We start from the raw sequence: 26424 nt of genomic DNA on the forward strand, positions 1-26424 counted from the left end.
GCCCAAATATAGTTCATTTGGGGTGGTTGATATTCTACTCCTGCTTGTGTAGATTTAACTGCAGTAAAAATCATTCATTTAAATCTGGAACATGAAGTTGTGGAACATGAGGTTGTGACATTAAACAAGGTGGCGAAGGTGATCCGTGTGGAAGTGGAATCTGGAGAACGCTGGTTCCCACATATTCCACAATGACTTATTCTACCCATAGGGTTCTAGCTATAGGGAAAAAAGTTGGTACTTTGCATAGGCTGCTTTCCATATAGCATATTTTTATATTATTTACATTTACATTTAAGTCATTTAGCACTCCTATGAGAAGACATCTTGCGCTTTATTGTGACCAACTCAACAAAGCACAGGTGGACATTTATTTTATACACAAATGTTTATTTAGTCAAATAAAGCAACATTCTGATAAGAACTAAAGGTGTGATCACTGATAGGTGAGCAGAGGATTGAGAAGGAATGGCCATTACAGAGGACAGACAGTACACAGAAACCATGACAATATTTTAAAGAACTTCAAAACTCACTGACTTGCTTTTCCATTCGTTAACATGGCTAACTTACATCCTGCACGTCACTGTACTGCATGTGTCTATCATTCCTTCTGGAAATTATAAAAGAAATAAAACAATACATAAGCTCTAAGAAATGTTTGAGTTTTATATTTCTTTCTCCCTAATCATATACTGTTTTTATTTGATTAAAAATGAATTTTGGGCCAGAGACACTGTGGCCATGTTGGACACACCCACTACAAAGACAGAGGGGCTAAATAATACAAAACAATGGACCAAGTCCTATCTACACACCAAGAGAGATAGGACAACAAGGGAAAAGACAGAGAGGAGATGAGAGAGAGGAGAGGAGAGAGAGCGTGAACAGAGAGAAAGAGAGAGAGCGTGAACAGAGAGAGAAAGAGAGAGAGCGTGAACAGAGGGAAAAAGAGAGAGAGCGTGAACAGAGAGAGAAAGAGAGAGAGCGTGAACAGAGAGAAAAGAGAGAGAGCGTGAACAGAGAGAAAAGAGAGAGAGCGTGAACAGAGAGAAAAGAGAGAGCGTGAACAGAGAGAGAAAGAGAGAGAGCGTGAACAGAGAGAGAAAGAGAGAGCGTGAACAGAGAGAGAAAGAGAGAGAGCGTGAACAGAGAGAGAAAGAGAGAGCGTGAACAGAGAGAGAAAGAGAGAGCGTGAACAGAGAGAGAAAGAGAGAGCGTGAACAGAGAAAGAGCGTGAACAGAGAGAAAGAGAGAGAGCGTGAACAGAGAGAAAAAGAGAGAGCGTGAACAGAGAGAAAAAGAGAGAGAGCGTGAACAGAATCACAGGAAGTACTCCAGCTCATAGCGGAGGTAAGGGTTCTTCTCATCGTTGTAGACGTGGGGGTAGTGAGCGATCAGAGCATCCTGGGAACCGATGTAGATCGAGTTATAGATCTTCCAGTAGACGTCTCGGACCTTCCTGGCTGGGTGGAAGAGACCCTGGAGAGATGAGACAAGGTTAGAGAGCATTACCAACTCAACAGCTGCACTTACAGTGCTAGTATCATTATGGCTCGTTTGTTTAGACATTTTTTGTTGAGGGGGTTACAGATACATCATCTCTGCACATTTTTAAGTTGATAAAACATGTACCTGTAGGTAAGAAATATATAGTGTTTAATAATAATATATTCAGTATAAAACAGGAAAAAACTAAAAAGTTGTCCTCCACCCATCATGTTCCCATTCAAGCCCCCCCACCAAACACCCCCAGAAACCATGTTTTCCACCCCTTCCCACAAGGTTTGTTGCTTTTTATGAAATACACTACATGACCAAAAGTATGTGGTCACCTGCTCATAAAACATCTCATTTCAAAATCATGGGCATTAATATGGAGTTGGTCCCCTTTTTGCTGCTATAACAGCCTCCACTCTTCTGGGAAGGCTTTCCACTAAATGTTGGAACATTGCTGCGGGGACTTGCTTCCATTCAGCCACAAGAGCATTACTGAGGTCAGGAACTGATGTTGGGTGATTAGTCCTGGCTCGCAGTCGGCATTCCAATTCATCCCAAAGGTGTTCGATGGAGTTGAGGTCAGGGTTCTGTGCAGGCCAGTCAAGACCTTCCACACCGATCTTGACAAACTACTGCTGTATGGACCTCGTTTTGGGCACGGGGGCGTTGTCATGCTGAAACAGGAAAGGGCCTTCCTCAAACTGTTGCCACAAAGTTGGAAGCACAGAATCATCTAGAATGTCATTGTATGCTGTAGCGTTAAGATTTCCCATCACTGGAACTAAGGGGCCTAGCCGAACCAGGAAAAACAGCCCCAGACCATTATTCCTCCTCCACCAAACTTTACAGTTGGCACTATGCAATGGGACAGGTAGCATATTCCTGGCATCTGCCAAACCCAGATTAGTCCCAGACTGTGAAGCTTGATTCATCACTGCAGAGAACACGTTTCCACTGCTCAAGAGTACAATGGCGGCGAGCTTTACACATCTCCAGCCGACGCTTGGCATTAGACATGGTGACTGTAGGCTTGTGTTGTGGCTGCTCAGCCGTGGAAACCCATTTTATGAATCTCCGACAAACAGTTCTTGTGCTGACGTTGCTTCCAGAGGCAGTTTGGAACTTGGTAGTGTTGCAACTGAGGGCAGATGATTTTTACACCCCAAGCGCTTCAGCACTTGGCGGTCACGTTCTGTGAGCTTGTGTGGCCTACCACTTTGCGGCTGAGCCGTTGTTGCTCCTCGCCGTTTCCACTTCACAGTAACAGCACATCCAGTTGGACCGGGGAAGCTCTAGCAGGGCAGAAATTTGACGAACTGACTTGTTGGAAATGTGGCACGTTGAATGTCACTGAGCTCTTCAGTAAGGTCATTCTTCTGCCAAAGTTTGTCTATGGAGATTGCATGGCTGTGTGCCCAATTTTATACACATGTCAGCAATGGGTGCATCTGAAATAGCTGAATCCACTCAATTGAATGGGTGTCCACATACTTTTGTATATATAGTGTATCCACCGCAGTTCGTTCACAGACTTTATAACGGTATGTTGCTGTTGATAGTGATATCCCTTTTTACATCATTTACATCTTTATGGATATTTTATGTTAATTCTCAACATCTAGTAGCAGATAGTAGTCAATCTGCTACCTGTCTGTCAGAGCAAGGAGATCAGTGATGTAGTATCAGTCAGGTTTACCTGCAGGCAATACTGCAGCATGCGGCAGGGGCCGATAGCCACCCTGAGGCCCTCCAGGGCCCCCATGACAGCCTGGATTACATGGGGCGACGTCTCAAACACGTTGGGCCACACGTAGTTCAACAAGTGGTTAAGGGAGTCCTCACAGCCGAAGCCGTAGACGCCCAGGGACATGTGCTGCACCACGGCACTGGCAGTCTGTCTGTGGACCAGGTCTCTGCAAGGAGGAGAGAGAGGAGAAAAACAGGGTTACCATGGAGCCAGCCGAAAGGTGCAAAGGAGCAGGTGGGGCCTACTATACATTCTAATTCTGTGGTGGAAATCCACAATGACAATGAATGACACTTGACTTCTCATTTGTAATCAACAGGTGCAGGGTGAGAACAGAAGTGAACTGGATGTCAGATCCGCCAGTTCTGTGTCCATCTAATGAAGTACTAGTCCTGATCTCTGGCAGTCTCTATGGGGGTGCCACAGGGTTCAATTCTTGGACCGACTCTCTTCTCTGTATACATCAATGAGGTCGCTCTTGCTGCTGGTGAGTTTCTGATCCACCTCTATGCAGACGACACCATTCTGTATACTTCTGGCCCTTCTTTGGACACTTAACAACCCTCCAGGCAAGCTTCAATGCCATACAACTCTCCTTCCGTGGACTCCAATTGCTCTTAAATACAAGTAAAACTAAATGCATGCTCTTCAACCAATCGCTACCTGCACCTGCCCGCCTGTCCAACATCACTACTCTGGACGGCTCTGACTTAAAATACGTGGACAACTACAAATACTTAGGTGTCTGGTTAGACTGTAAACTCTCCTTTCAGACCCATATCAAATATCTCCAATCCAAAGTTAAATCTAGAATTGGCTTCCTATTTCGCAACAAAGCATCCTTCACTCATGCTGCCAAACATACCCTTGTAAAACTGACCATCCTACCAATCCTCAACTTTGGCGATGTCATTTACAAAATAGCCTCCAACACTCTACTCAACAAATTGGATGCAGTCTATCACAGTGCAATCCGTTTTGTCACCAAAGCCCCATATACTACCCACCATTGCGACCTGTACGCTCTCGTTGGCTGGCCCTCGCTTCATACTCGTCACCAAACCCACTGGCTCCATGTCATCTACAAGACCCTACTAGGTAAAGTCCCCCCTTATCTCAGATCGCTGGTCACCATAGCATCTCCCACCTGTAGCACACGCTCCAGCAGGTATATCTCTCTAGTCACCCCCAAAATCAATTCTTTCTTTGGCCGCCTCTCCTTCCAGTTCTCTGCTGCCAATGACTGGAACGAACTACAAAAATCTCTGAAACTGGAAACACTTATCTCCCTCACTAGCTTTAAGTACCAACTGTCAGAGCAGCTCACAGATTACTGCACCTGTACATAGCCCACCTATAATTTAGCCCAAACAACTACCTCTTTCCCAACTGTATTTTATTTATTTTGCTCCTTTGCACCCCATTATTTTTATTTCTACGTTGCACATTCTTCCATTGCAAAACTACCATTCCAGTGTTTTACTTGCTATATTGTATTTACTATGGCCTTTTTCGCCTTTACCTCCCTTCTTGCTGCCACCATTCTCACCTCATTTGCTCACATTGTATATAGACTTTTTTATACTGTATTATTGACTGTATGTTTGTTTTACTCCATGTGTAACTCTGTGTTGTTGTATGTGTCGAACTGCTTTGCTTTATCTTGGTCAGGTCGCAATTGTAAATGAGAACTTGTTCTCAACTTGCCTACCTGGTTAAATAAAGGTGAAATAAAAAAATCTGACCACGGACCAGTCCAACAGGCGTGTTACAGGCATGTTACAGCACATTCAACCGAGTGATCCCTGTTACAGACAGAACTGATCTTGGACAGGATCGTGTGGCTATGTAGCTTGATGCATTTACAATACCTGGAAAACGTTATGTTTGTGGTTTATTGACTACAGGGTCACTGTGACTTTAGTCAGCCCACCAGACTGATTGTGAGTTACAATGTTTGGTCCTGTCACCTGTCCATCAGTGCGTCCTCCAGCAGGGGCGTGACAGCATAGATGTAGTCCTTGCCCATCTCCCCGATGTACTCAAACAGGAAGGACAGGGACTTGAGCACGCCGTTCTGCACGTTGAGCTCAGGCACACGGTACTCGTTCATGAGGGCGGGGAGCACGGTGAAAGGAGAACAGGTCTCAGCCACGATGGCGATGGCTACGGTGGTACACACTCGGTTCTGACGCTCCTGAACCTTCAGGTTGTTGAGTAGTGTGGCCAGCACATCATGGGGTCTGGAGGAGTGGAGAGGTCAATGATAGGCTAAATATATACTGGTTACCATGACAGTAACAGGTGAAGTATCACCAAGCATCATTATAATACAACTTTGAGACAAAAAATGTCATGGACGCTCAGAAACCCTAATAAAATGTGCAGTAATGGAGTTCAACAACTCTTGAGAGGAGTATTGGGCAGTAGCCAGAGACAGGAGAACTCACCCGATAGCCTTGGCGATGTATCCGAAGGTGTTGACGGTGGCTCTGCGGATGGCCTTCTTGTGGGCCTTGAGGAGCTCCAGCAGCTCAAAGCAGATGCGCATCCACTCCCTGGCCGACACGTACTCAGCACCCCTACACAGACAGACCAGGGTAGGAGTTATAACATGTTTGATGAAACATCTACTATTATACCATATTTACACATATGGTTAAGAGACAAATATTGGAATTTACTAGTGAATGTGTGTGTAAACGATTGGACTGTACTGGTGAATGTCTGTATGTGTGTGATTCCTTTGCTACAGACATACCTGTCAGCAATCCTGCCCACCAGGTCAATACAGTTCTCCTGCACCTTCTCATGTCTGTTCTTCAGGATTGGCGTCAGCCGCGGTAGCAGGTCTTTGATTGGTGGAGTCATCTTGTGCATACCTGAGTGACAGCACAGACAACCAATCAGCTCTCTGGATGCATATCACCAAGTGTTAACACCTCTACTATCCTAACTTAATCATAACCACTCTTATAGCATTACTTCTGTTAAACCAGCCCAATACTTGTTCTTCACTGAACTCAACTAACACAAGTCATTCACAGGCATCTCTCCACCCACTCGAGCTCTTTCTCAAATGATTTCAGCTCCTCTTAGGAAGTGAGAGGGTTAAATTAGTGGGCTGAGAGTGTATGGAGCTACAAGACAGAGATTGGATAGCATTTTGGAAAATAAAAATGTTTTTTTATTTTACCTTTAACTAGGCAAGTCAGTTAAGAACAAACTCTTATTTACAATGACGGCCTACTGGGGAACAGCGGGTTAACTGCCTTGTTCGGGGGCAGAACAACAGACCGTGTCAGCTCGGGGATTTGATCTTGCAACCTTTCGGTTACTAGTCCAACGCTCTGACCACTAGGCTACCTGCCACCCCAAATGACTTTTAATTTGTAACCAACAGGTGCAGGGTGAGAACAGAAGTGAACTGGATGTCAGATCTGACAGTTCTCATGTTGGTGTCCATCTAGTGAAGTACTAGCTCTGATCAGTCCAACAGGCGAGAATGATTCGCAGGCATGTGACTGAAGACCAAAGGGTCATCAACCTTAGTGCCAACGTGCTATTGGAAGACAGGGAGTTGTAGAAGTGAGGGAGTAACGTTTACATACCGATGACATTGACGATGGCCTTGAGAGCACCAAGGATACTTCCCAGTACTTCAGGATACTCTTCTCCTAGATACTCATATAACACCACTCCCAGGTGACCCATCAGCTTCTCCTGTGAGGAGAGAGAGAGAAATGTTTAGAAAGGGAATCAGCTTCTCCTGTGAGGAGAGAGAGAGAAATGTTTAGAAAGGGAATCAGCTTCTCCTGTGGAGGAGAGAGAGAGAAATGTTTAGAAAGGGAATCAGCTTCTCCTGTGGAGGAGAGAGAGAGAAATGTTTAGAAAGGGAATCAGCTTCTCCTGTGGAGGAGAGAGAGAGAGAAAGGTTTAGAAAGGGAATCAGCTTCTCCTGTGAGGAGAGAGAGAGAAAGGTTTAGAAAGGGAAATAGCTTCTCCTGTGGAGGAGAGATAGAGAGGGAGGTTTAGAAAGGGAATCAGCTTCTCCTGTGGAGGAGAGATAGAGAGGGAGGTTTAGAAAGGGAATCAGCTTCTCCTGTGGAGGAGAGAGAGAGAGAGAGAGAAGGAGGTTTAGAAAGGGAATCAGCTTCTCCTGTGGAGGAGAGAGAGAGAGAGAGAGTAGTGTGTGTGTATATAAATACACTGCTCAAAAAAATAAAGGGAACACTAAAATAACATCCTAGATCTGAATGAATGAATATTCTTATTAAATACTTTATTCTTTAGATAGTTGAATGTGCTGACAACAAAATCACACAAAAATGATCCATGGAAATCAAATGTATCAACCCATGGAGGTCTGGATTTGGAGTCACACTCAAAATTAAAGTGGAAAACACCACTACAGGCTGATCCAACTTTGATGTAATGTCCTTAAAACAAGTCAAAATGAGGCTCAGTAGTGTGTGTGGCCTCCACGTGCCTGTATGACCTCCCTACAACGCCTGGGCATGCTCCTGATGAGGTGGCGGATGGTCTCCTGAGGGATCTCCTCCCAGACCTGGACAAAAGCATCGGCCAACTCCTGGACAGTCTGTGGTGCAACGTGGCGTTGGTGGATGGAGCGAGACATGATGTCTCAAATGTGCTCAATTGGATTCAGGTCTGGGGAACGGGCGGGCCAGTCCATAGCATCAATGCCTTCCTCTTGCAGGAACTGCTGACACACTCCAGCCACATGAGGTCTAGCATTGTCTTGCATTAGGAGGAACCCAGGGCCAACCGCACCAGCATATGGTCTCACAAGGGGTCTGAGGATCTCATCTCGGGAACCTAATGGCAGTCAGGCTACCTCTGGCGAACACTTGGAGGGCTGTGTAGCCCCCCAAAGAAATGCCATCCCACACCATGACTGACCCACTGCCAAACCGGTCATGCTAGAGGATGTTGCAGGCAGCAGAACGTTCTCCACGGCGTCTCCAGACTCTGTCACGTCTGTCCCATGTGCTCAGTGTGAACCTGCTTTCATCTGTGAAGAGCACAGGGCGCCAGTGGCGAATTTGCCAATCTTGGTGTTCTCTGGCAAATGCCAAACGTCCTGCACGGTGTTGGGCTGTAAGCACAACCCCCACCTGTGGACGTTGGGCCCTCATACCACCCTCATGGAGTCTGTTTCTGACCGTTTGAGCAGACACATGCACATTTGTGGCCTGCTGGAGGTCATTTTGCAGGGCTCTGGCAGTGCTCCTCCTGCTCCTCCTTGCACAAAGGCAGAGGTAGCGGTCCTGCTGCTGGGTTGTTGCCCTCCTACGGCCTCCTCCACATCTCCTGATGTACTGGCCTGTCTCCTGGTAGCGCCTCCATGCTCTGGACACTACGCTGACAGACACAGCAAACCTTCTTGCCACAGCTCGCATTGATGTGCCATCCTGGATGAGCTGCACTACCTGAGCCACTTGTGTGGGTTTTAGACTCCGTCTCATGCTACCACTAGAGTGAAAGCACTGCCAGCATTCAAAAGTGAACAAAACATCAGCCAGGAAGCATATGAACTGAGAAGTGGTCTGTGGTTATCACCTGCAGAACCACTCCTTTATTGGGGGTGTCTTGCTAATTGCCTATAATTTCCACCTGTTGTCTTTTCCATTTGCACAACAGCATGTGAAATGTATTGTCAATCAGTGTTGCTTCCTAAGTGGACAGTTTGATTTCACAGAAGTGTGATTGACTTGGAGTTACATTGTGTTGTTTAAGTGTTCCCTTTATTTTTTTGAGCAGTATATATATATATATATATATGTGTGTGTGTGTGTGAGAAAGACTGTATATATGTGCGTGTGTGCAATACGTGTGTGTGTGTTCAAGTGTGCATGTGTGTATGTGCGTGACCATCTGTGAGTGGTTGGGAAGACTAACCTCCTGGCAGGTCTTCATGACCACGGCGGTGCGGGAGATGAGATCAGCAGCCTGCTGGCGGACCTTGGCAGACTTGTTGTTGAGACGCCACAGCACTGTACCACAGATCTGAGGCAGGTAGGGCTTCACCCTCTTCCCCAGGGCGTTCACCACCGTGCCAAACCCGTTCAGCATCACAGAGTCCTACAGGGGTCAGAGGTCAAGTCCTACAGTCAGTCATGTTCTACACAGGTAGGCTAATGACAGAGTGTCTGTGTCCAAAATGGCATCACATAGAGTGCACTACTTTTGACCAAGGCCCAAAGGCTCGGGTTTAAAGGGAACAGGGTGCCATTTCGGACAACAGCAGTTACCCATCAAATCAAAATGAATCTCCCGTCAAGCCTCAGATTCCCATAAATCCACACTGCTGTTCAGACAGGGATAACTTGTTTCAGCACAGGCTTTCCCCGATGTTATACCACGAGCCAGGTTCAGCAGGCAAACGTTCTGGGCCTGGTGTCCCAAAAGCATCTTAAGGCTCGGTTCTTCATTAGAAACATCGTAGGAGCATCGTTAAATCTCCGAGCTGTTTCCCAAAACCATCGTTATTAACGTTGCACTTGAAAACGCTGGTAATCTAACGCCTGCCTCAGACCACTCGTAGAACAGCTAAGTGCCTCGTTAGATACTGAAGACCTCCTCTAAACATAGAATCACATGGTCATGGTTTATCTGTCTCTGTGACCACGGGTAACTTCAGAACAAAGTTGACTACAAAAACAAAGTTGGCAATGTCTTGACAATTGATACAAACAAGTGACGTGGTCTTTAAAAAAAAATATTTAAGAATATAAACAGTAGGCTATAGCTCTACGTCAATCATCTTGAAATACAGTTCATTTTCAATCATTTAAGTTCTATTTTGTTACTTGTAGACTATTGTTTGTAATTTGTCTCATATTTCATGTGTAGCCTAACGTGGCAATTTTTATTGGGTAAGCATTAGAATAAGCCGCCTCAATATTTGCAGCCGTAGGTGGTAATTTCTCTTTAGGAGCTGATCCAATGTCAGTATTGTGACATAACATTTATAATTAAGGTAAGATTTTAACTGAGAAAGCTGATCCGAGAACAGCAATGCCTTTCTTCCAATCTTATCAATATTGACACATACGACTGTTCTCTGTAAGGTGTTTTGGGAAATGAATGTTACATCTCAGACCATTGTAAGAAAGACACATCGGTAAAACACTGGGAAGTCTAAGTTCCATTGCTTTTGGGAAACCCTGAAACGTATCAGATAGAAAGGTCAGGAGGCGACCTGATTCCTTATTCTACATTTCAGAGGCATGATTGGTCTACATAATGCATTTCTATCTGAACGTTCCACAACATTGTTCCTTGCTGAATGTGCCACCCCCCCCCCCGGGTCTCACCTCAGTGGTCTGTTCCTGGAAGGCATACAGGATGCCGTCGATCAGCTGCTCCTCCAGCTTGTGGTCGATGTCAGCAGCTCCCAGGTTCCCCATGATCTTCTCTATGGTCTCCATCACCATCTTCCTGTACTGCTCTGCCTCGTCCTTCAGGTCATCTACTATACGAGAGATGATCTCTGCTGCTCCCACCTTATTGGCCAGCTCCACTGTGGTGTCCACCAGCTAGAAGATGGGCAGACATACAGGGAAGAGGTTAGCTCACAGACCCCAAAAACACCAGACATGAATCAACTACGACCGGATTCTAAATGTTAGTGAGTTATTGTATTTCTTTGTATTTTACCAGTTTATCCCATTGAGGCTAAAAATTATATATATATATTTTGTCATAAAATTGACTACAACTGATTTATGATTGGTTAAACAGTTAGTTTAGATCTGTAATCAAGCCAGTCAGCATAAGGGATATGCATGGAGTCGTTCCTGTTTGAGCTGTGTCTGTACCTACCTGTCTGTAGTTGCGTCTGTCCAGGGCCATCCTGTGCTGCCAGAAGTGCTTGAAGAAGGGAGGCAGGATCTCTGTCTTGATGTAGTTGGCCTCCACACCGTCAGTACCACAACACTGTTTCACCACCTGGAAGAGAGGGGGGACAATGGGGGTTAGAAACAGGCCACATACCAATTCACTTTGAAGTGTAATACATAGCATGTGTAACTTATTTTCGTTCTGGAAATGTAACCAACAGGGTGAGAACAGAACTGGATGTCAGATCTACCAGGTCTCATGTTGGTGTCCATCTAGTGGAGTACTAGCTCTGATCTGATAGGTCGAACAAGCGAGAATGAGTCGAACACACACGCGCAGGCTCCCTCACCTTGAGCACGATCTTCTTCATCTCCTCGTCAGGGGACTGGAACTCTCTGATGAGGATCAGCATGACCTCTCTGGTGTAGTAGTTAGCGTACTCAGCATCCATTAGAGGGATCAGGTAGCCAATGGCCTTCAGGAACGCAGCCAGACCCTGGGACCCAGAGGGGAGAGGTGAGAGTTAACTCTGTTACTGTATCCAGACAATTTTGCCGTTTTACAGATCGTTTGCTGCAATTCTACACCCTTTTCCACGGCTTATGCCGTGTTCATATGCCATCCGAGTGACTCAAACATAACGTTTAAGTTCACACTAAAAACGCTTAAATTTTTGCTTCTATATTTTTTGTTATGTACATCATATTTTTGGGGGTGGCGGCCACTATTGAATGAATATAGGGGAAACACTGGTACCTGTACAGGCGAGATCCTGAAATTAAGTTGTATTGTGATGTCAAGTAAACTAGTTTGTATTAACCTGTTTTAGGAATGTAACCAACAGGTGCAGGGTGAGAACAGAGGTGACCTGGATGTCAGATCTGACAGGTCTCATGTTGGTGTCCATCTAGTGGAGTACTAGCTCTGATCTGACCACGGACCAGTCCAACAGGCGAGAATGATTTGCAGGCATGTGACAAAGCAATGTGTCCTCACCTTTCCTCTGTGCTGTCGGATACCCTTCCACAGGGGTTTGAGTACGGAGTCAAAGGACTCGATACCGTAGGGCGTGGCAGCCTCCGCCAGGGCGGCGATGGCCAGGGCACTGATGGTCCGCACCTTCTGCTGCTCATCCACCAGACCTGAGGGGGCAGCACGGCGGAGGGATCACTGATCCTTCTTTGTAAAGTCCATGTTATCCTTCTTTGTACCTTTATCTGCTGTTATCCTCTTTGTAAAGTCCATGTTATCCTTCTTTGTAGACCTGTAAAGGGGGTTATCAAAGACCATGTTATCCTTCTTTGTAAAGTGTATTGTGACCATGGAGGTCAGATCATCTTTGTAAAGTGTATTGTGACCATGTTATCCTTCTTTGTAAAGTGTATTGTGACCATGTTATCCTTCTTTGTAAAGTGTATTGTGACCATGTTATCCTTCTTTGTAAAGTGTATTGTGACCATGTTATCCTTCTTTGTAAAGTGTTATCCTCCTCTTTGTAAAGTGTATTGTGACCATGTTATCCTTCTTTGTAAAGTGTATTGTGACCATGTTATCCTTCTTTGTAAAGTTTATTGTGACCATGTTATCCTTCTTTGTATGCACCATTTAAAATAAATGTTATCCTTGAAATGTCAATCTTCTTTGTAAAGTGTATTGTGACCATGTTATCCTTCTTTGTAGATAATGTTATCCTTCTTTGAAAATTAATGTTATCCTTCTTTGTAAAGTTTATTGTGAAATAAAATATACTAGTCACTACTAAATATAACTAATGTACTATAACTAGAAAACTAATCTACCCCCCCAGGTCCAATAGCATCCTCAGGCAGTGGCCCCTCACCATGCTCGATGATCTCCACCAGACTCCTCAGATGGGGCAGGATGGCACAGCCCATGAGGATGGCGATCTGCTGGACAATCTTGATGCCCGTGTGGCGGGCCTGCCAAGACTTCTTGCTCTTACACACAGCTTTGAGGAAGGGCAAGAGGGAGGGGATACCCAGAGCGGACGCTACGACAGCAAAAGCTCTTGCTGTTGTATTTCTGACGTATTCATCCATGTTGTCAATATCAGGTCTCATAGTGGAGATCATAGTGGCCAGGCCGGCAGCCTAGAGGGGGAGGGAGGAAGGGAGGGTAAGAGATCAACTAAGATGAATAGGTGTTTATGATAGTGCTTGCATAGACATCCTAAGTATACTTTTCTAATGTGATTTCAGGTCAAAATGTATTAGCTACTTGCTTTAGGGATGTGACCAACAAGGTGAGAACAGAAATTAACTTGGATGTCAGACCGGCTAGTTCTCCTGCTGGTTTTTCATCTAACGAAGTACCAGCCCTGATCTGACCAAGGACCGGTCCAACAGGCATACGACCCAACTGTGGTGGGTGTGTGAGTACATTATAGGGCCGGAAGTGGGGCTCACCTTGGCCAAATTAGAGATGATCTCTCTGCCCTCCACTCTGGCATAGTAATCTTCATCAATCAGCAGGGGCTCAATCACCACCAGGATCTGGGGAACAGAGAGTGAATTAGTGAGGGCCAATCTCAGCACAGGAGACATATTGTAAACAGAGTCAGTGAGTCCCTCGCTCTCACATGCGACGACCCACCTTGTGTACATATGGGCGGACCAGGTCATCCAGCTTGTAGAGGATGCGGTCTATGACCTTGACCAGCAGGTGGCGCTCCTGGTCCTCCAGAGTAGGAGACATGAGCAGGGGCAGGATCTGGTTGAACAGGGGCCCTGCTCCAAACTCCCTTGCCTTGTCTGTGATCTGACGCAGGGCAGCCTGAGAAGGGACGCAAGGGGGTTAGACTGGACGGTTGACTTTTCAGTGGTGAGAGTTATACACAAAAAGGAAGATGGAGCTAAGTCTATAGAGATGAAAAGTAACGCTAGATAGGCCTATGTCAAACCTTCCTAAATCAGATTGTGCTGATAATGGCAGCCATCTTCAGGATCAGGGAAATGTTCCATTAAAATTCTGTGGTCAAGACTAGAGGTCGACCGATGATGATTTTTCAACGCCGATACCGATTATTGGAGGACCCAAAAAGCCAATACCGATTAAACCGGCCGATTTCTATTTTATTTTATTTGTAATAATGACAATTACAAAAATACTGAATGAACACTTATTTTAACTTAATATAATACATAAAATCATATTAATCATAAATCATAAAATCAATTTAGCCCAAGTAAATATTGAAACATGTTCAATTTGGTTTAAATAATGCAAAAACAAAGTGTTGGAGAAGAAAGTAAAAGTGCAATATGAGCCATGTAAGAAAGCTAATGTTTAAGTTCCTTGCTCAGAACATGAGAACATATGAAAGCTGGTGGTTCCTTTTAACATGAGACTTCAATATTCCCAGGTAAGAAGTTAAGGTGTAGTTATTATAGGAATTCTAGGACTATTTCCCTCTATACCATTTGTATTTCATTAACATTTGACTATTAGATGTTCTTATAGTATTGCCAGTGTAACAGTATAGCTTCCGTCCCTCTCATCGCTCCTCCCTGGGCTCGAACCAGCAACACAACGACAACAGCCACCATCGAAGCAGCGTTACCCATGCAGAGCAAGGGGAACAACTACTAGAAGTCTCAGAGTGAGTGAAGTTTGAAACGCTATTAGCGCGCGCTAACTAGCTAGCCATTTCACTTCTGTCACACCAGCCTCATCTCAGGAGTTGATAGGTTTGAAGTCAAACAGAGCAATGCTTGTCGCAAAACGAAGAGCTGCTGGCAAAACGCACGAAAGTGTTGTTTGAATGAATGTTTACGCACCTGCTTCTGCCTACCACCGCTCAGTCAGATACTTGTATGCTCAGTCAGATTATATGCAACGCAGGACACGCTAGATAATATCTAGTAATATCATCAACCATGTGTAGTTAACTAGTGATTATGACTGATTGTTTTTTATAAGATAAGTTTAATGCTAGTGTGACAAAAACCAAAAGGGATCTGCACACTCCCTCTACATGGGAAGACAACTCTGCTACAGGACATCCATGGGACCTCATGGAACCATGGACTACACCTACTGATAATGGACACCAGGGGGAGACAGAGGAGATACCAATCATAGACTTCTCTCAGCTGAGACTTGAAACACCACACCCAACAGTGGTATCATCAAGTGTAATCTACTCATCAGAACACGGAAGCAGAGCTATGGGCGTCAGTACTCTGTGACTTAGACTTAGAAGGGTGAATCAGAATGATGTAAGAGAGCTATCACTGTGCATTTTACAGAAACCATAACATTGTGCAGTGTGGTCCAGCACTTTACAAACTTCCCCTGTAAAAAAAAGTATATAAAGAGAACAGAGATCATGAGAGAACCATGATTCTCACTGACATATGAGACAGACTTCATATGGAGAATCATCATTAGGTAAATTTACTATTGCACTATACTCTCTTTGACAGACTTAAACAATATTCAATAACTGGTTAAATTTTGCTTAAGTATGAATTGGATCATTAACTGAATCTACCTGGTTAAGCTCTGTGAACCCGAAACTGAGTCTCTGAAACACAGGGGTCTTGACACCTCTTGATCAAAGACAAAGTGGAATTCGCACAGTGACATCAGGTCCAGAAGTGATTAACAATTTAAAGAAACGGCCAAATACCAGTCATTGTAATATTGAGTCTATACACAGAGTTGGAAGTGAATAGTACTAAGGTATTAGAATTCGGAATCAAGCATTATTACTGAGAGAATACCAATTACGGCAAAGTGACCAAGGGACTGAGCATTTAAGGTAATTGAACTCTTTTGGCTATTTAGTCAATATTGTTAGAAGTGTTAACGCATTTAAAGTTTTGCAATATTATCTGGCATTAGTATAAAGTGTATTAAGAATTGATTGAGCACTATTGATGTATTAGGACTGTATAATCATTGAATTGTAATGATGTGTATAAGACCAAAAACAGAGTGACTTAACAAAAGCTTGAAACTTTGACAACTAGAACAGATTAACGATCTGGAGAGCAAACGCCTTTGACACTCTCACTGAACAGAAAGTGACCCTGGTTATAGGTTAAAGTGATTGCACTAAAGAATATTTCATTGTGTGGACAATAATATATTTTTAGGAGAGTCAAAACATATACCAATACTAGTTTCCAAGTGACTACTAGCTGACGAGCATAATAACTAACAGAAGATTAGATATTAGGTATTGATATATAAGAGAAGAAGACAAGGTTAGGGAGTATAGGAAGAGTCTATAAACATAAAGTAATAAAGTCCTCATCTATCCAAGGCCCCATACTAGACTACTGTTATTAGGTATTGATATATAAAGAGAAGACAAGGTTAGGGAGTATAGGAAGAACCTATAAACATAAAGTAATAAAGTCCTCATCTATCCAAGACCTCATACTAGACTACTGTTATTAGGTATTGATATATAAAGAGAAGACAAGGTAAGGGAGTATAGGAAGAACCTATAAACATAAAGTAATAAAGTACTCATCTATCCAAGGCCCCATACTAGACCGGGAAATAAGGGAGTGACAACGTGAACGAAGGAACAAACCCAACTCACGCGAAGGGCCATTACGAATAAATAGAAGGGTTGGTAGGGCCGCACGGCTAGGCCCTTGTTACACTGAAGTAACTGAAATGCTAAAGTACTCTGCCCAGCCAGAGGACGGGGTAGAGGCTTTTGCTGCAGGTATTGGGCTAAAGTCAGAACCGTGACACTTGCTAGCAACTTACCTTGGCTTACTGCATTCGCGTAACAGGCAGTCTCCTTGTGGAGTGCAACGAGAGAGAGGCAGGTCGTTATTGCGTTGGACTAGTTAAATGTAAGGTTGCAAGATTGGATCCCCCGGGCTGACAAGGTGAAGACCTCTCGTTCTGCTCTTGAACAAGGCAGTTAACCCACCATTCCTAGGCCATTATTGAAAATAAGAATGTGTTCTTAACTGACTTGCCTAGTTAAATAAAAGGTACATATAAAAATAAAAAAATAATTAAAAGTCGGCGCCCAAAAATACCGATTTCCGATTGTTATGAAAACTTGAAATCGGCCCTAATTAAATCAGCCATTCCGATGAATCGGTCGACCTCTAGTCAAGACTATGAGGACAGTTGGTATCTGTTCTCACCTTTCTCATGGGGGGTGTTCCGTTCTTGATCTTCAGCAGTAGTTTCATGATCTTACGTTCCTTCTGTTCCTCTGGGCTCAGAGTGGACTCATCCACCTCAACAAGCAGTTTGTCAAAGTACTGAATGTCATCTGGTTTAAGGAAGGGCAGGTTCCCACTGGGCTGGTCGTTGATCTGCTTCATGGAGCGGTCCTCCTGCTGCATATGGAAGCCCGTCATGCCCCCCATGGGGGTGGGGGTGGCAGACAGCTTCCGGGCCGGGGTACGGATGGGCACATAGCCTGCTGGTGGGGGAAGGACCTGTGGAGGATGAAATGTTAGTACTGTTCATTTATCATACTTTAGTGAGTCACTTTATTTACTTCAGTTCCATTCACTCTTTCCCTGTACTGGAATCGAGCCCGTCTCAGACAAATACCTCGATGTCTTCAACTGAAGAGACACGCTGCTTGTGGGGATCCCAACCCAGAGACACAGAACGTGACCCTGGCCCAGTGACCCCAGAGACAGAACGTGTCCCGTTCCAACTCGTCATTGTATCATCACCGAAGACCATTCAATCACTTAATATAGATACTGCATTTGATGTAACAAGTGACGGTTGAGCTCTATTTTGCCAATATGCTGGGGAGTGGGTGTGTACCTTGTATCCTTCTGGGAACATGGCATCCAGCTCATCGTCTGTGAGAGGTCGGTTCCTCTCGTCTATCTCCCTCTCCCAACGCCAGGCCTGCAGCTGCTCTGGGGTCATGCTCATCAGGTGACCTGACAGGATAGGAAATGCATGCATAATGTAAACATGCCTCAATAACCCAGTAGCATGACTTAGTGGAACATTTTCTCCTACTACTAGTAAATTAACAAGTACATAATATCAATTCACCAACAGTTATCAGTGTTAAATGATATTCTACCTCTAAGGAATTTAAAATGGGTTTTAAAGGCCTGACAGGAAGGCTAGGTGATTAACAGTACCTGGAGAAGGAGTGGCCATATTCATGGCAGGGGTTCCGATAGGAGTTTTCCCAGGGGTCATCAGTGGGGTGGAAGAGCCCATCTGGCTGGCGGGGGTCTCGTCCCAACGGGATTTCCTTTTACTGGCCCCGGGGGTGGGGGTCTCTCCCACTGACTCATCTCCTCTGTCTGTACGGGGGGTCTCGGCCCAACCACTTCCATGACCAGGGGTCTCCCTCTCCGTCTTGGGGGTTTCGTCCCATCGGTTTTTGCGCACGCTGCCTGTGGCTCCCCCGTGTCCAGGGGTGGTGTGTCCCGGTGTGTCCCCTCTGCCTGGCGTGGCTGCTCCAGCCGGGGTGTGGCTAGGGGTGGGGTCCCACATTCGGGAGCTGGGGGTGGCCCCTGGGGTCTCACTGCCCTTGTTCCTTCCGGGGGTCTCGTCCCAGCGGCTGTTGGAGGGGGTGTGACCAGGGGTGTGTCCTGGGGTCTGCTGTATGTGTGGTAGGGCGTGTCCAGGAATAAAGGGCTCAGTGAGTTCTCACAGTACAGAAATGGAGAAGCACGGTTGAGTTACTTTGTTCCACTAGGATCTTAAAAAGGCACATTTTAAGTCAAGGCAAATAAACTGCCCCAAAAACACTTCTACATCATTTGCTGATCGAACACCAGACCAAAAAAAATAATTGTAAGGATACAAACTGGATCTGATGAACTAAGATAATATGTTTTACCTCAGCAGCCTGGTCAGCCTGGTCCCAGCTGGACATCTTCTTCGGTGTGCCGGCGTTGCTGGGGGTTCCTGATTGGTCCTGTTTCTCGGCCGTCTGGTCCCAGCGGCGTTTACGCTTTGCGGCGGCAGCAGCAGCAGCCTGGGAGGCAGCAGAGCCGTTGACAGCCTTCAGGTCTCCTGTTTTGGCCTTCTCTGCCATCTGCTGACGGATCTCTTTCTGCATGGAGGGAAAGCAGGGAGACCGTGAGAACACCAACCAAAGGATACACAGAACAGGGGAAAGTTTCCTGTGGGATTTGTAGGACTTAAGTCTATTGTAGGCAACGATACACCACACTGAACGATACAATTTCATTGTGTGGGTGTATTTATTATAAACTGGGTGGTTGGAGCCCTGAAGACTGATTGTTTGAAAGCCATGGTATATATAAGACTGTGTACCACAGGTATGACAGAACGTGACGTTTACTTTTCTAATTACATTAGTAAAACATTTATAAAAGCAATAAGGCACCTCAGGGGTTTGTGGGATATGGCCAATATACCACGGCTAAGGGCTGTATCCAGGAACGCAGTGTTGCGAAGTGCATAAGAACAGCTATTAGCCATGGTATATTGGCCATATACCACACCCACTCGGGCCTTATTGCTTAATTATATCCTTTATGGGCACACAGCACTCAGAAACATAACTTCAAGAAAAAGCCATGCCCTTGGTCTAAAGCAGTGTTTACCAACCCTGGTCCTCCAGTACCCCCACCAGAACACCCTTTCATTGTAGCCCCAGACAAACACACCTTCTTCAGCTCATTGGGGCGACAGGGTAGCCTAGTGGTTAGAGCATTGGACTAGTAACCGAAAGGTTGCAAGTTCGAATCCCCGAGGTACAAATCTGTCGTTCTGCCCCTGAACAGATAACCCACTGTTCCTAGGCTGTCATTGAAAATAAGAATTTGTTCTTAACTGACTTGCCTAGTAAAATAAAGGTTAAAAAAAAATTTGAGGGCTTGATGATTAGTTGACAAGTTGAATCAGGTGTGCTTATCCAGGATTACAATAAAAATGTGTATTGTCGGGGGTACTGGAGGACCACAAAGGGGGTTTATGTGGTCTGTCTTACCTCCTCTTTGGTCAGGTGCTGCTCCTTCATGACGTCCATGTACGATCTGGACTGCAGCTTAGGGTCCGGCGTTTTGCCCCCTGCGCGAAAGAGCACCAACAAGACACAGGGCAGCCGATTAGAAAACGCCCCCAGGACCCGGCTTCATAACACACACAGCAAGCACAACAACACAGCCAGCTCAGCTAGGCCCTCACTTTTTCTTTAGGAAACATTTACTGGTTTAGTTCCTTAAGCTGAATCACAACAAGACAACCCTAGATACACAACATACAGACAGTCCTCTCTTGCTTGCCTTACATACAAACATAGCTGTCTAAAAAAAAACAGGCAGATACATTGAGAAACAGCGGAGGTTGTTTTGTCTTTCTTTCAAGGAGATAACAGGAGAGGATAAAGCCATCACTGATGCAGGGGTCCTGGGCTGTGCTCTCCAGAATACGTACACTTTCAGTGCCAAGGGTCCTTCTGCAGTCAGACTTCAACCGGCAGAAAAGAAGCCTAGAAAATGTCTCTTTACCATTAGTAACACTTTGGAAAAGGGTTGGAACTCACACACATAAGCATACCACCTGTGATTTCTTTTATTTACGTCACAAAAGAAAAATCCTCCTGGGGCTCAAACTTCAAAGTAAAAATAAATAAATAAAATATCCCCCAGAGTGCGAATTACTGATAGCATTTTAAGAAAATGAAGTCAAGATTTTTTTTTAACCAAATCTAGGAATGTTCTGTGAGATAAATGTGTAGCTACTTTATGTAACCCAGGGCAGGGAGAGTATATCTATATATATGTAGTAACACGTGTACCTGAGGGGCAGTGGAGGCAACTTTTAGATCCATACGATCAATACCTTAGTTTCAGGGGAACTGGCCACATGCTACTGAACAGTCGCTAGTTTGACCTTGGAGTCCACTGCTATTCCAACTTCGTAAATGTAGATCTTGACTTCCTTTTTAGAAAAATGTTTAAAAAAAATATATATATATATAGATATATATATATATTATGAATTACAAGATAAATCTAAAGCAAAATACCACCATAAAATGGCAGAGGTTTCAATTTAATTCTATAAAAATAAGTCTTTGGTAGAAGACAAAATAAAAGGTTGTTGGGGTATAGCTGCTTTTCCCCCACCCAGACAGACAACCAGCCAGTGGACCCTGACAAAACTGACAAGCGCACACTTCTGTCTGTTCACCATAACCTACACAGGATGAGTTGCTGCACCCTTAAGAGACTGCAGTACAGGACTGGCAAAGCAGTACTGCTGTAGGAGAGAAATTAAGGACAGTTAGTATGGGCCTGTGGAATTGCGGCACACAGATTTCTTGATATGTTTCTATTTTACAAAGATGTGAAATAGAAATATAATTCCACAACATATTTGTATATGACATAGCTGTCTACATGCAGGTTTGATACAGCCCTACCCCCAGACTACATTGAGGCACTAAGGCCAATTAAATCTCAGACCCTACAGGCAAATTGTTGCATTACAAATAAATTGTTGCAACGTGTAAATAAACATACTGTAAACTTAATCTACAAGGTATGTGTTTAGTTAATCAAAAGCTTAATGGCTAGTCAAGCTGTAGTCTGAGAAATAGGCCATCCTTGGTTAAACTGACAGGCTATGCGGTTCATTCTAACGAACAAACATACATTTAAGCTGGCAAGACAAACAAGTTGTAGCCAGGTTTAGGCTTTGAGAAATGTGAATATATGTAAGTGACGGCTCCGTGCCCTGTGAGAGGTAAGGGACAGGACAATACTGGAGACAAAGCCCTTTGGCCGTCACTGTAATCCACTCTACTACTTAGACCCCTGGCGCGCAAGTTAAGATCCCTGACCAGACTTGGACTAAATGCCATTTAGAATGGGCTTGAAATCTGAAACCATAACTCACTAGTATTGTTGATGACAACTGCACTATAGTTTGTGTGTGAGTCTCATAATCGACTATGTCCTCATCTCTTCTCGTGGAACTTCCCTAGCCCCTAGAAGTCTGACAAGCCTGCAGTGGTGGTAACTGACCATAAACCTGCACAATGATACTATAGTGGAGTGAAGAAGGAAGGGCCACTTGGAAGAAAAGGGTGGTAAAATAGCATTGCTTATTACGAGTGTTCTTGTTTTACACAGGAATACTTCGAAGCCTCAGATCTGTACCCAGGTGGGTCGGCAATCTGGGGGGCATTCCTTGACTGGGAGCCAAGCTTCAGACAGCCAGTACATTTCTGGCTTCTGACTGCCTCGTGATGGGGTGGTTTGTTTGTGCGGTAATGGGGTCATTGCGTTACCGCTTACTGGGTACAGCAGGGTGCAGTATGAGCAGGTGAATTACCCCAAGGATAAGCATTAAATCACAAACAATTAAAAACATGTTGCTACTCACACTACCCAATACCTTTCTTTAAATTAAACAGTTCATTATATAGATAGCCACATGTGTCTGTTAACCCTTCGAGACACTCACAGCCAACCTGCCACCCATGTAGTATTAGGTATAATAGTCTGTAACCAAGACAACAACCACCTAACCACCTCCCCCTAAAACATATGGACCCACTTACTGGCAAATGTTGAATTTCGCACAACTTTGCACAACTTAATTAGTTAACAATTATTCTAATTTTCGAGAGAAAAAAAACTTATATCTGCCAGGTTTGCCCCAAAAGCAAAGAGATTTTATTGAGACAAAATGATGAGTGATAAAAGACACCCTCAGGCCAGAAAAGATTACCAAGGGAAGGTCTTAGTCTGGGGAGCAAGCAGGTGCACAGTGCTCGAAGGGCTAAGCAGCAAGAGGTGGGTTGGAACCCTTGAAAGGCATCCATGGGATCATGGCAGTTACAGTACTACACATAACATATATCAGGGGAGGACACTATGGAATGAACATGGAGGGGTGAAATTTACCATCTGCAAAGGGGTCAAGACGCTCCGGAGAGATGATCATCTGTCGACGTCTGGCCTTGTATTCGTCTTCACGCTCTGCAATCTTAGCGGGCCGGTGTTCGGCGAACGGGTCGTACTGAGAGGAGAGACAACACAGCATGTTACAATACATGTCATCATGGTAAACATTACAGAGTTTGATAAGTAGCCATTCTAAAAATGGTGTCTATGACAAGATATGAGCAGGATAATTATGCAAATCCAAAACATTAGCACTAAGATTTGATAAAAGGTACTCTTGTCAGTTCTGAACTCCAATGTAGAATTCTACAGGAAGAGAGGAAGATGGTGTTGCGAACCTGTTCATCTGACTGTGGTATTGCATTGAGTATAGCCACCGGAGCGTGATATCCCGGTTTCTTCTGTCCAAGTAGACTCGTTGACGAGTCCTCCTCATCATCCTGAAAATAAGAGAGAGACAAGAGTCTGGTCAAGCCTAGCCATTTAAGGCAGACTCTCCCAGCTCGAGGACAACAAGAGATATTGGTGTAGCCAACTCCATAAAAAAACAGACAGTGGAATAGCTGATGTCTGACCCCTAGGAAGAGAAAGAGGATTTCAGTGTTGCATATAGCAGATGACGTGCAACACTTTTTCCAAGTTACAAAGAAAACATGCATTATTACATCACAGGATTTGACATCAGGACTTACATCCTCCTGTTCATTGGCCGCGATGGAGGTGACATATCCAGCGAAGCGGCTATCGCTGCCACCGTAGATCTCCTGGTCGTAGTATCCAGTAGAGTCCAGGCCCACACCCTGATCTCCTCCCTCCTCCACCAGGGCAGCTTTCATGCCCTGGATCTCCAGGATCTGGGCCTCGATGTCTGGGGGGGAAGAACAACAGTCATTGACCATCTGGGGATGTTGACAACATCACCAATGATGTCAAGCATATTACCAAATCAAATGCGATTTTACATTAATGTAAATAAATAAGCAGCAGTGACAGGTTATACATGAACTAAAATAGATGCCATTGCAACTAATTATTAAGCTTGACTACCATGCTCAAATCGTGCGCTGTGTTGACAAAGTAGGGCCTGCTAAATTAGTTTCAATTTTAGCTTGCCAACGACTAGATAAACCACATAGCTAGCAACTTACAGAATATCCGGCAGGGTTAGTTAGTTACGTTATGTAGTTCCTTAGCATTACCTTCAACGCCATCTTAACTAGGTAGCTTTTACAACACCAGTGTGACGCTGTAGCCATATCAATATCATAGCAAGTTACGCATGTCTACATCTACACAAACCTCCCATAAATAGTATCAAGAGCACACTAATATATATATATATTTTTAAGGCAATCATGCTTATTGAAATTCTGTATTATCTAGGTTAGCTAGCTTAGTAGTTAGCGGGACGCCATTATCTATTATACGCCCGGCCTCGTTGCGTCTAGATTGTCAACATCATGTCACGAATGAAAATAGAGCTAAGACATATAACGTTAGCTGACTTATAAACAACAGATGCATTTTGTCGAATATTTGCTATGAAACTGACGTAAGTAAAATTAGGTTATAATAGTATTTTAAAACACTTTGTAAATAAATAATCTTACCTTCGTGTGTTTTGGCGATCTTCGCCATTTTGGTGGTTCAGTAAGACTGAAACCGGAAATCAAAATGAATTAATATCCGTTCTGCAAAAATAGATGCGCAGGCGTGTGTAAAACAGAGAAAACGTGCATTTGTGTCTAAATATCACAGTTCCCAGTTGCTTGAGAGGGCCATATCTGAGGTTTTTAAATTTCAATTAAAATACTTAACGCCCTAAAATTAGTTTGGCTATGAGAAAACAGGAGGTTTTAATATTGTGAATAAACTAACCAATTCATTGGGTTTGAAATCAAAGTAGCACTTTGAGGGAACTGTTTATAAATGTATGCTGAAAATCCAAACGTAAACCACCATAGAATAGAGTATATATTTTATTTATATATTATAAATAAACACAGGCCAGGCTGGGAGTAGCACACGGTAAACTGAAGGGAAGCGCCCCTGGAGAAGATGAAGTGCCCTGCTCAATGGCACATTAGTGGTACCTGAGATATTGATATCAATCACCCTTATGTACATTGGATAGCTGAAGTTTCTCTAGAAACTAGCTTAAATTCTAAATGACCATGTTATAATTATATTATTAATACAGTCAATGTTATTACAATATGCTTGGCCAGATATGCAGTTCACTTGTAAAAGCATAATCTGTGTCTCCGTATCGCATTACTCAGTCAGTAGCATTACAAGAACCATGCTATGGGGAAGAACTATCGGCAGGGGATGAAAATATACAGTGACGGTTTTGACACACTATTTGGTCCTAAACAGAGAGTACACACTGGCAGAATGCCTGACCACTGTAACTGAACCAACATTATGGAAAGCTTTGACTACATACAGACTCAGTGAGTGTAACAGTATAGCTTCCATCCCTCTCTTCGCCCCTACCTGGGCTCGAACCAGGAACTCTCTGCACATATCAACAGGCACCCTCGAAGCATCGTTACCCATCGCTCCACAAACCACTACTTCAAGGTCTCCGAGTGACGTCACCGATCGAAACGCTCTTCGCGCGCACCACCACTAACAAGCAAGCCATTTCACATCGGTCACATGAGCATAGCCTATTGAGAGAGGCTCCCATAGGCAGACCTGGCTCTCAAGAGAAGACAGGCTATGTGCACACTGCCTTCAAAATGAGGTGGAAACTAAGCTGCACTTCCTAACCTCCTGCCAAATGTATGAACATATTAGAGACCCATATTTTCCTCAGATTACACATACCCATAAAGAATTCGAAAACAAACCCAATTTTGGGTGAAATAACACAGTGTGCCATCACAGCAGCCATATTTGTGACCTGTTGCCACAAGGAAAGGGTAACCAGTGAAGAACAAACACCATTGTAAATACAACCCATATTTATGCTTATTTATTTTCCCTTTTGTAACTTAACTATTTGCACATCATTACAACACTTTATATAGCCATAATATGACATATTCAATGTTTATATTCCTTTGGAACGCTTGTGAGTGTAACGTTTACTGTTTATTTTGATTGTTTATTTCACTTCTGTTTATTATCTATTTCACTTGCTTAGGCAATGTAAACATATGTTTTCCATGCCAATAAAGCCCTTTAAATTGAATCGCGAGAAAACCCCTGCTTACGTTGTGTCCTTTCAACAAATTTAGCACTAACCTTTCAGAGTCAAATATGCACTGTAGGTCGATCAAGTCAAGGCAACTCAATCCCACATCTCGTGACATTTTTGCACACGCACTCACAGCACAATGGAAAAAAAACACAGGTCAACAGTTTTAGGGTGACGGAGGTATACAGTGACCAATGAAAACTCTTAACAGATAACTATTCTCCAATCATTGC

The 26424-nt window shown here is 44.1% G+C and overlaps 1 protein-coding gene and 2 non-coding genes across 4 annotated transcripts; all 3 read right to left on the reverse strand.

The window, feature by feature from the left end:
* Nucleotides 1-369: 369 nt before the first annotated feature.
* Nucleotides 370-26323, reverse strand: LOC118386359 (splicing factor 3B subunit 1-like). Of its 2 annotated transcripts, XM_035774053.2 has the most exons (24): nt 26239-26323; nt 24594-24639; nt 23676-23851; nt 23322-23423; nt 22984-23098; nt 20058-20137; nt 18939-19154; nt 18229-18697; nt 17897-18018; nt 17254-17553; nt 13727-13906; nt 13540-13626; nt 12954-13224; nt 12110-12255; nt 11463-11609; nt 11096-11221; nt 10588-10809; nt 9170-9352; nt 6859-6970; nt 6009-6129; nt 5698-5829; nt 5218-5490; nt 3197-3413; nt 370-1482 (listed from the first exon to the last, which is right to left on the reverse strand). In XM_035774053.2, the coding sequence occupies exons 2-24, from the start codon at nt 24619-24621 to the stop codon at nt 1324-1326; spliced, it is 3984 nt and encodes a 1327-aa protein (XP_035629946.1). In that variant the 5' UTR covers nt 24622-24639; nt 26239-26323; the 3' UTR covers nt 370-1323. The 2 variants fall into 2 exon arrangements, with proteins under 2 accessions (XP_035629946.1, XP_035629947.1); XM_035774054.2 differs by lacking the exons at nt 22984-23098; nt 23322-23423; nt 23676-23851; nt 24594-24639; nt 26239-26323 and adding an exon at nt 20504-22949.
* On the reverse strand, nt 9548-9617 carry LOC118386551 (small nucleolar RNA R38). Its single transcript, XR_004826256.1, has one exon. It is a non-coding gene; the product is annotated as a small nucleolar RNA R38 (small nucleolar RNA).
* LOC118386550 (small nucleolar RNA SNORD15) lies at nt 17655-17804 on the reverse strand. The gene has a single exon (XR_004826255.1). It is a non-coding gene; the product is annotated as a small nucleolar RNA SNORD15 (small nucleolar RNA).
* Nucleotides 26324-26424: the final 101 nt, after the last annotated feature.

Source organism: Oncorhynchus keta, chromosome 7 (assembly GCF_023373465.1).
Source record: "Oncorhynchus keta strain PuntledgeMale-10-30-2019 chromosome 7, Oket_V2, whole genome shotgun sequence".
NCBI classification, from domain to species: Eukaryota; Metazoa; Chordata; class Actinopteri; order Salmoniformes; family Salmonidae; genus Oncorhynchus; species Oncorhynchus keta.

Coding starts and splice junctions, on each gene's coding strand:
- LOC118386359 (XM_035774053.2), bottom strand. CDS start 24,621: ATGGCGAAGATCGCCAAAACACACGAAG. Junction 23,424..23,675: donor CGGCCAATGAACAGGAGGAT/GTAAGTCCTGAT, acceptor TCTTATTTTCAG/GATGATGAGGAGGACTCGTC. Junction 23,099..23,321: donor TACCACAGTCAGATGAACAG/GTTCGCAACACC, acceptor CTCTCCTCTCAG/TACGACCCGTTCGCCGAACA.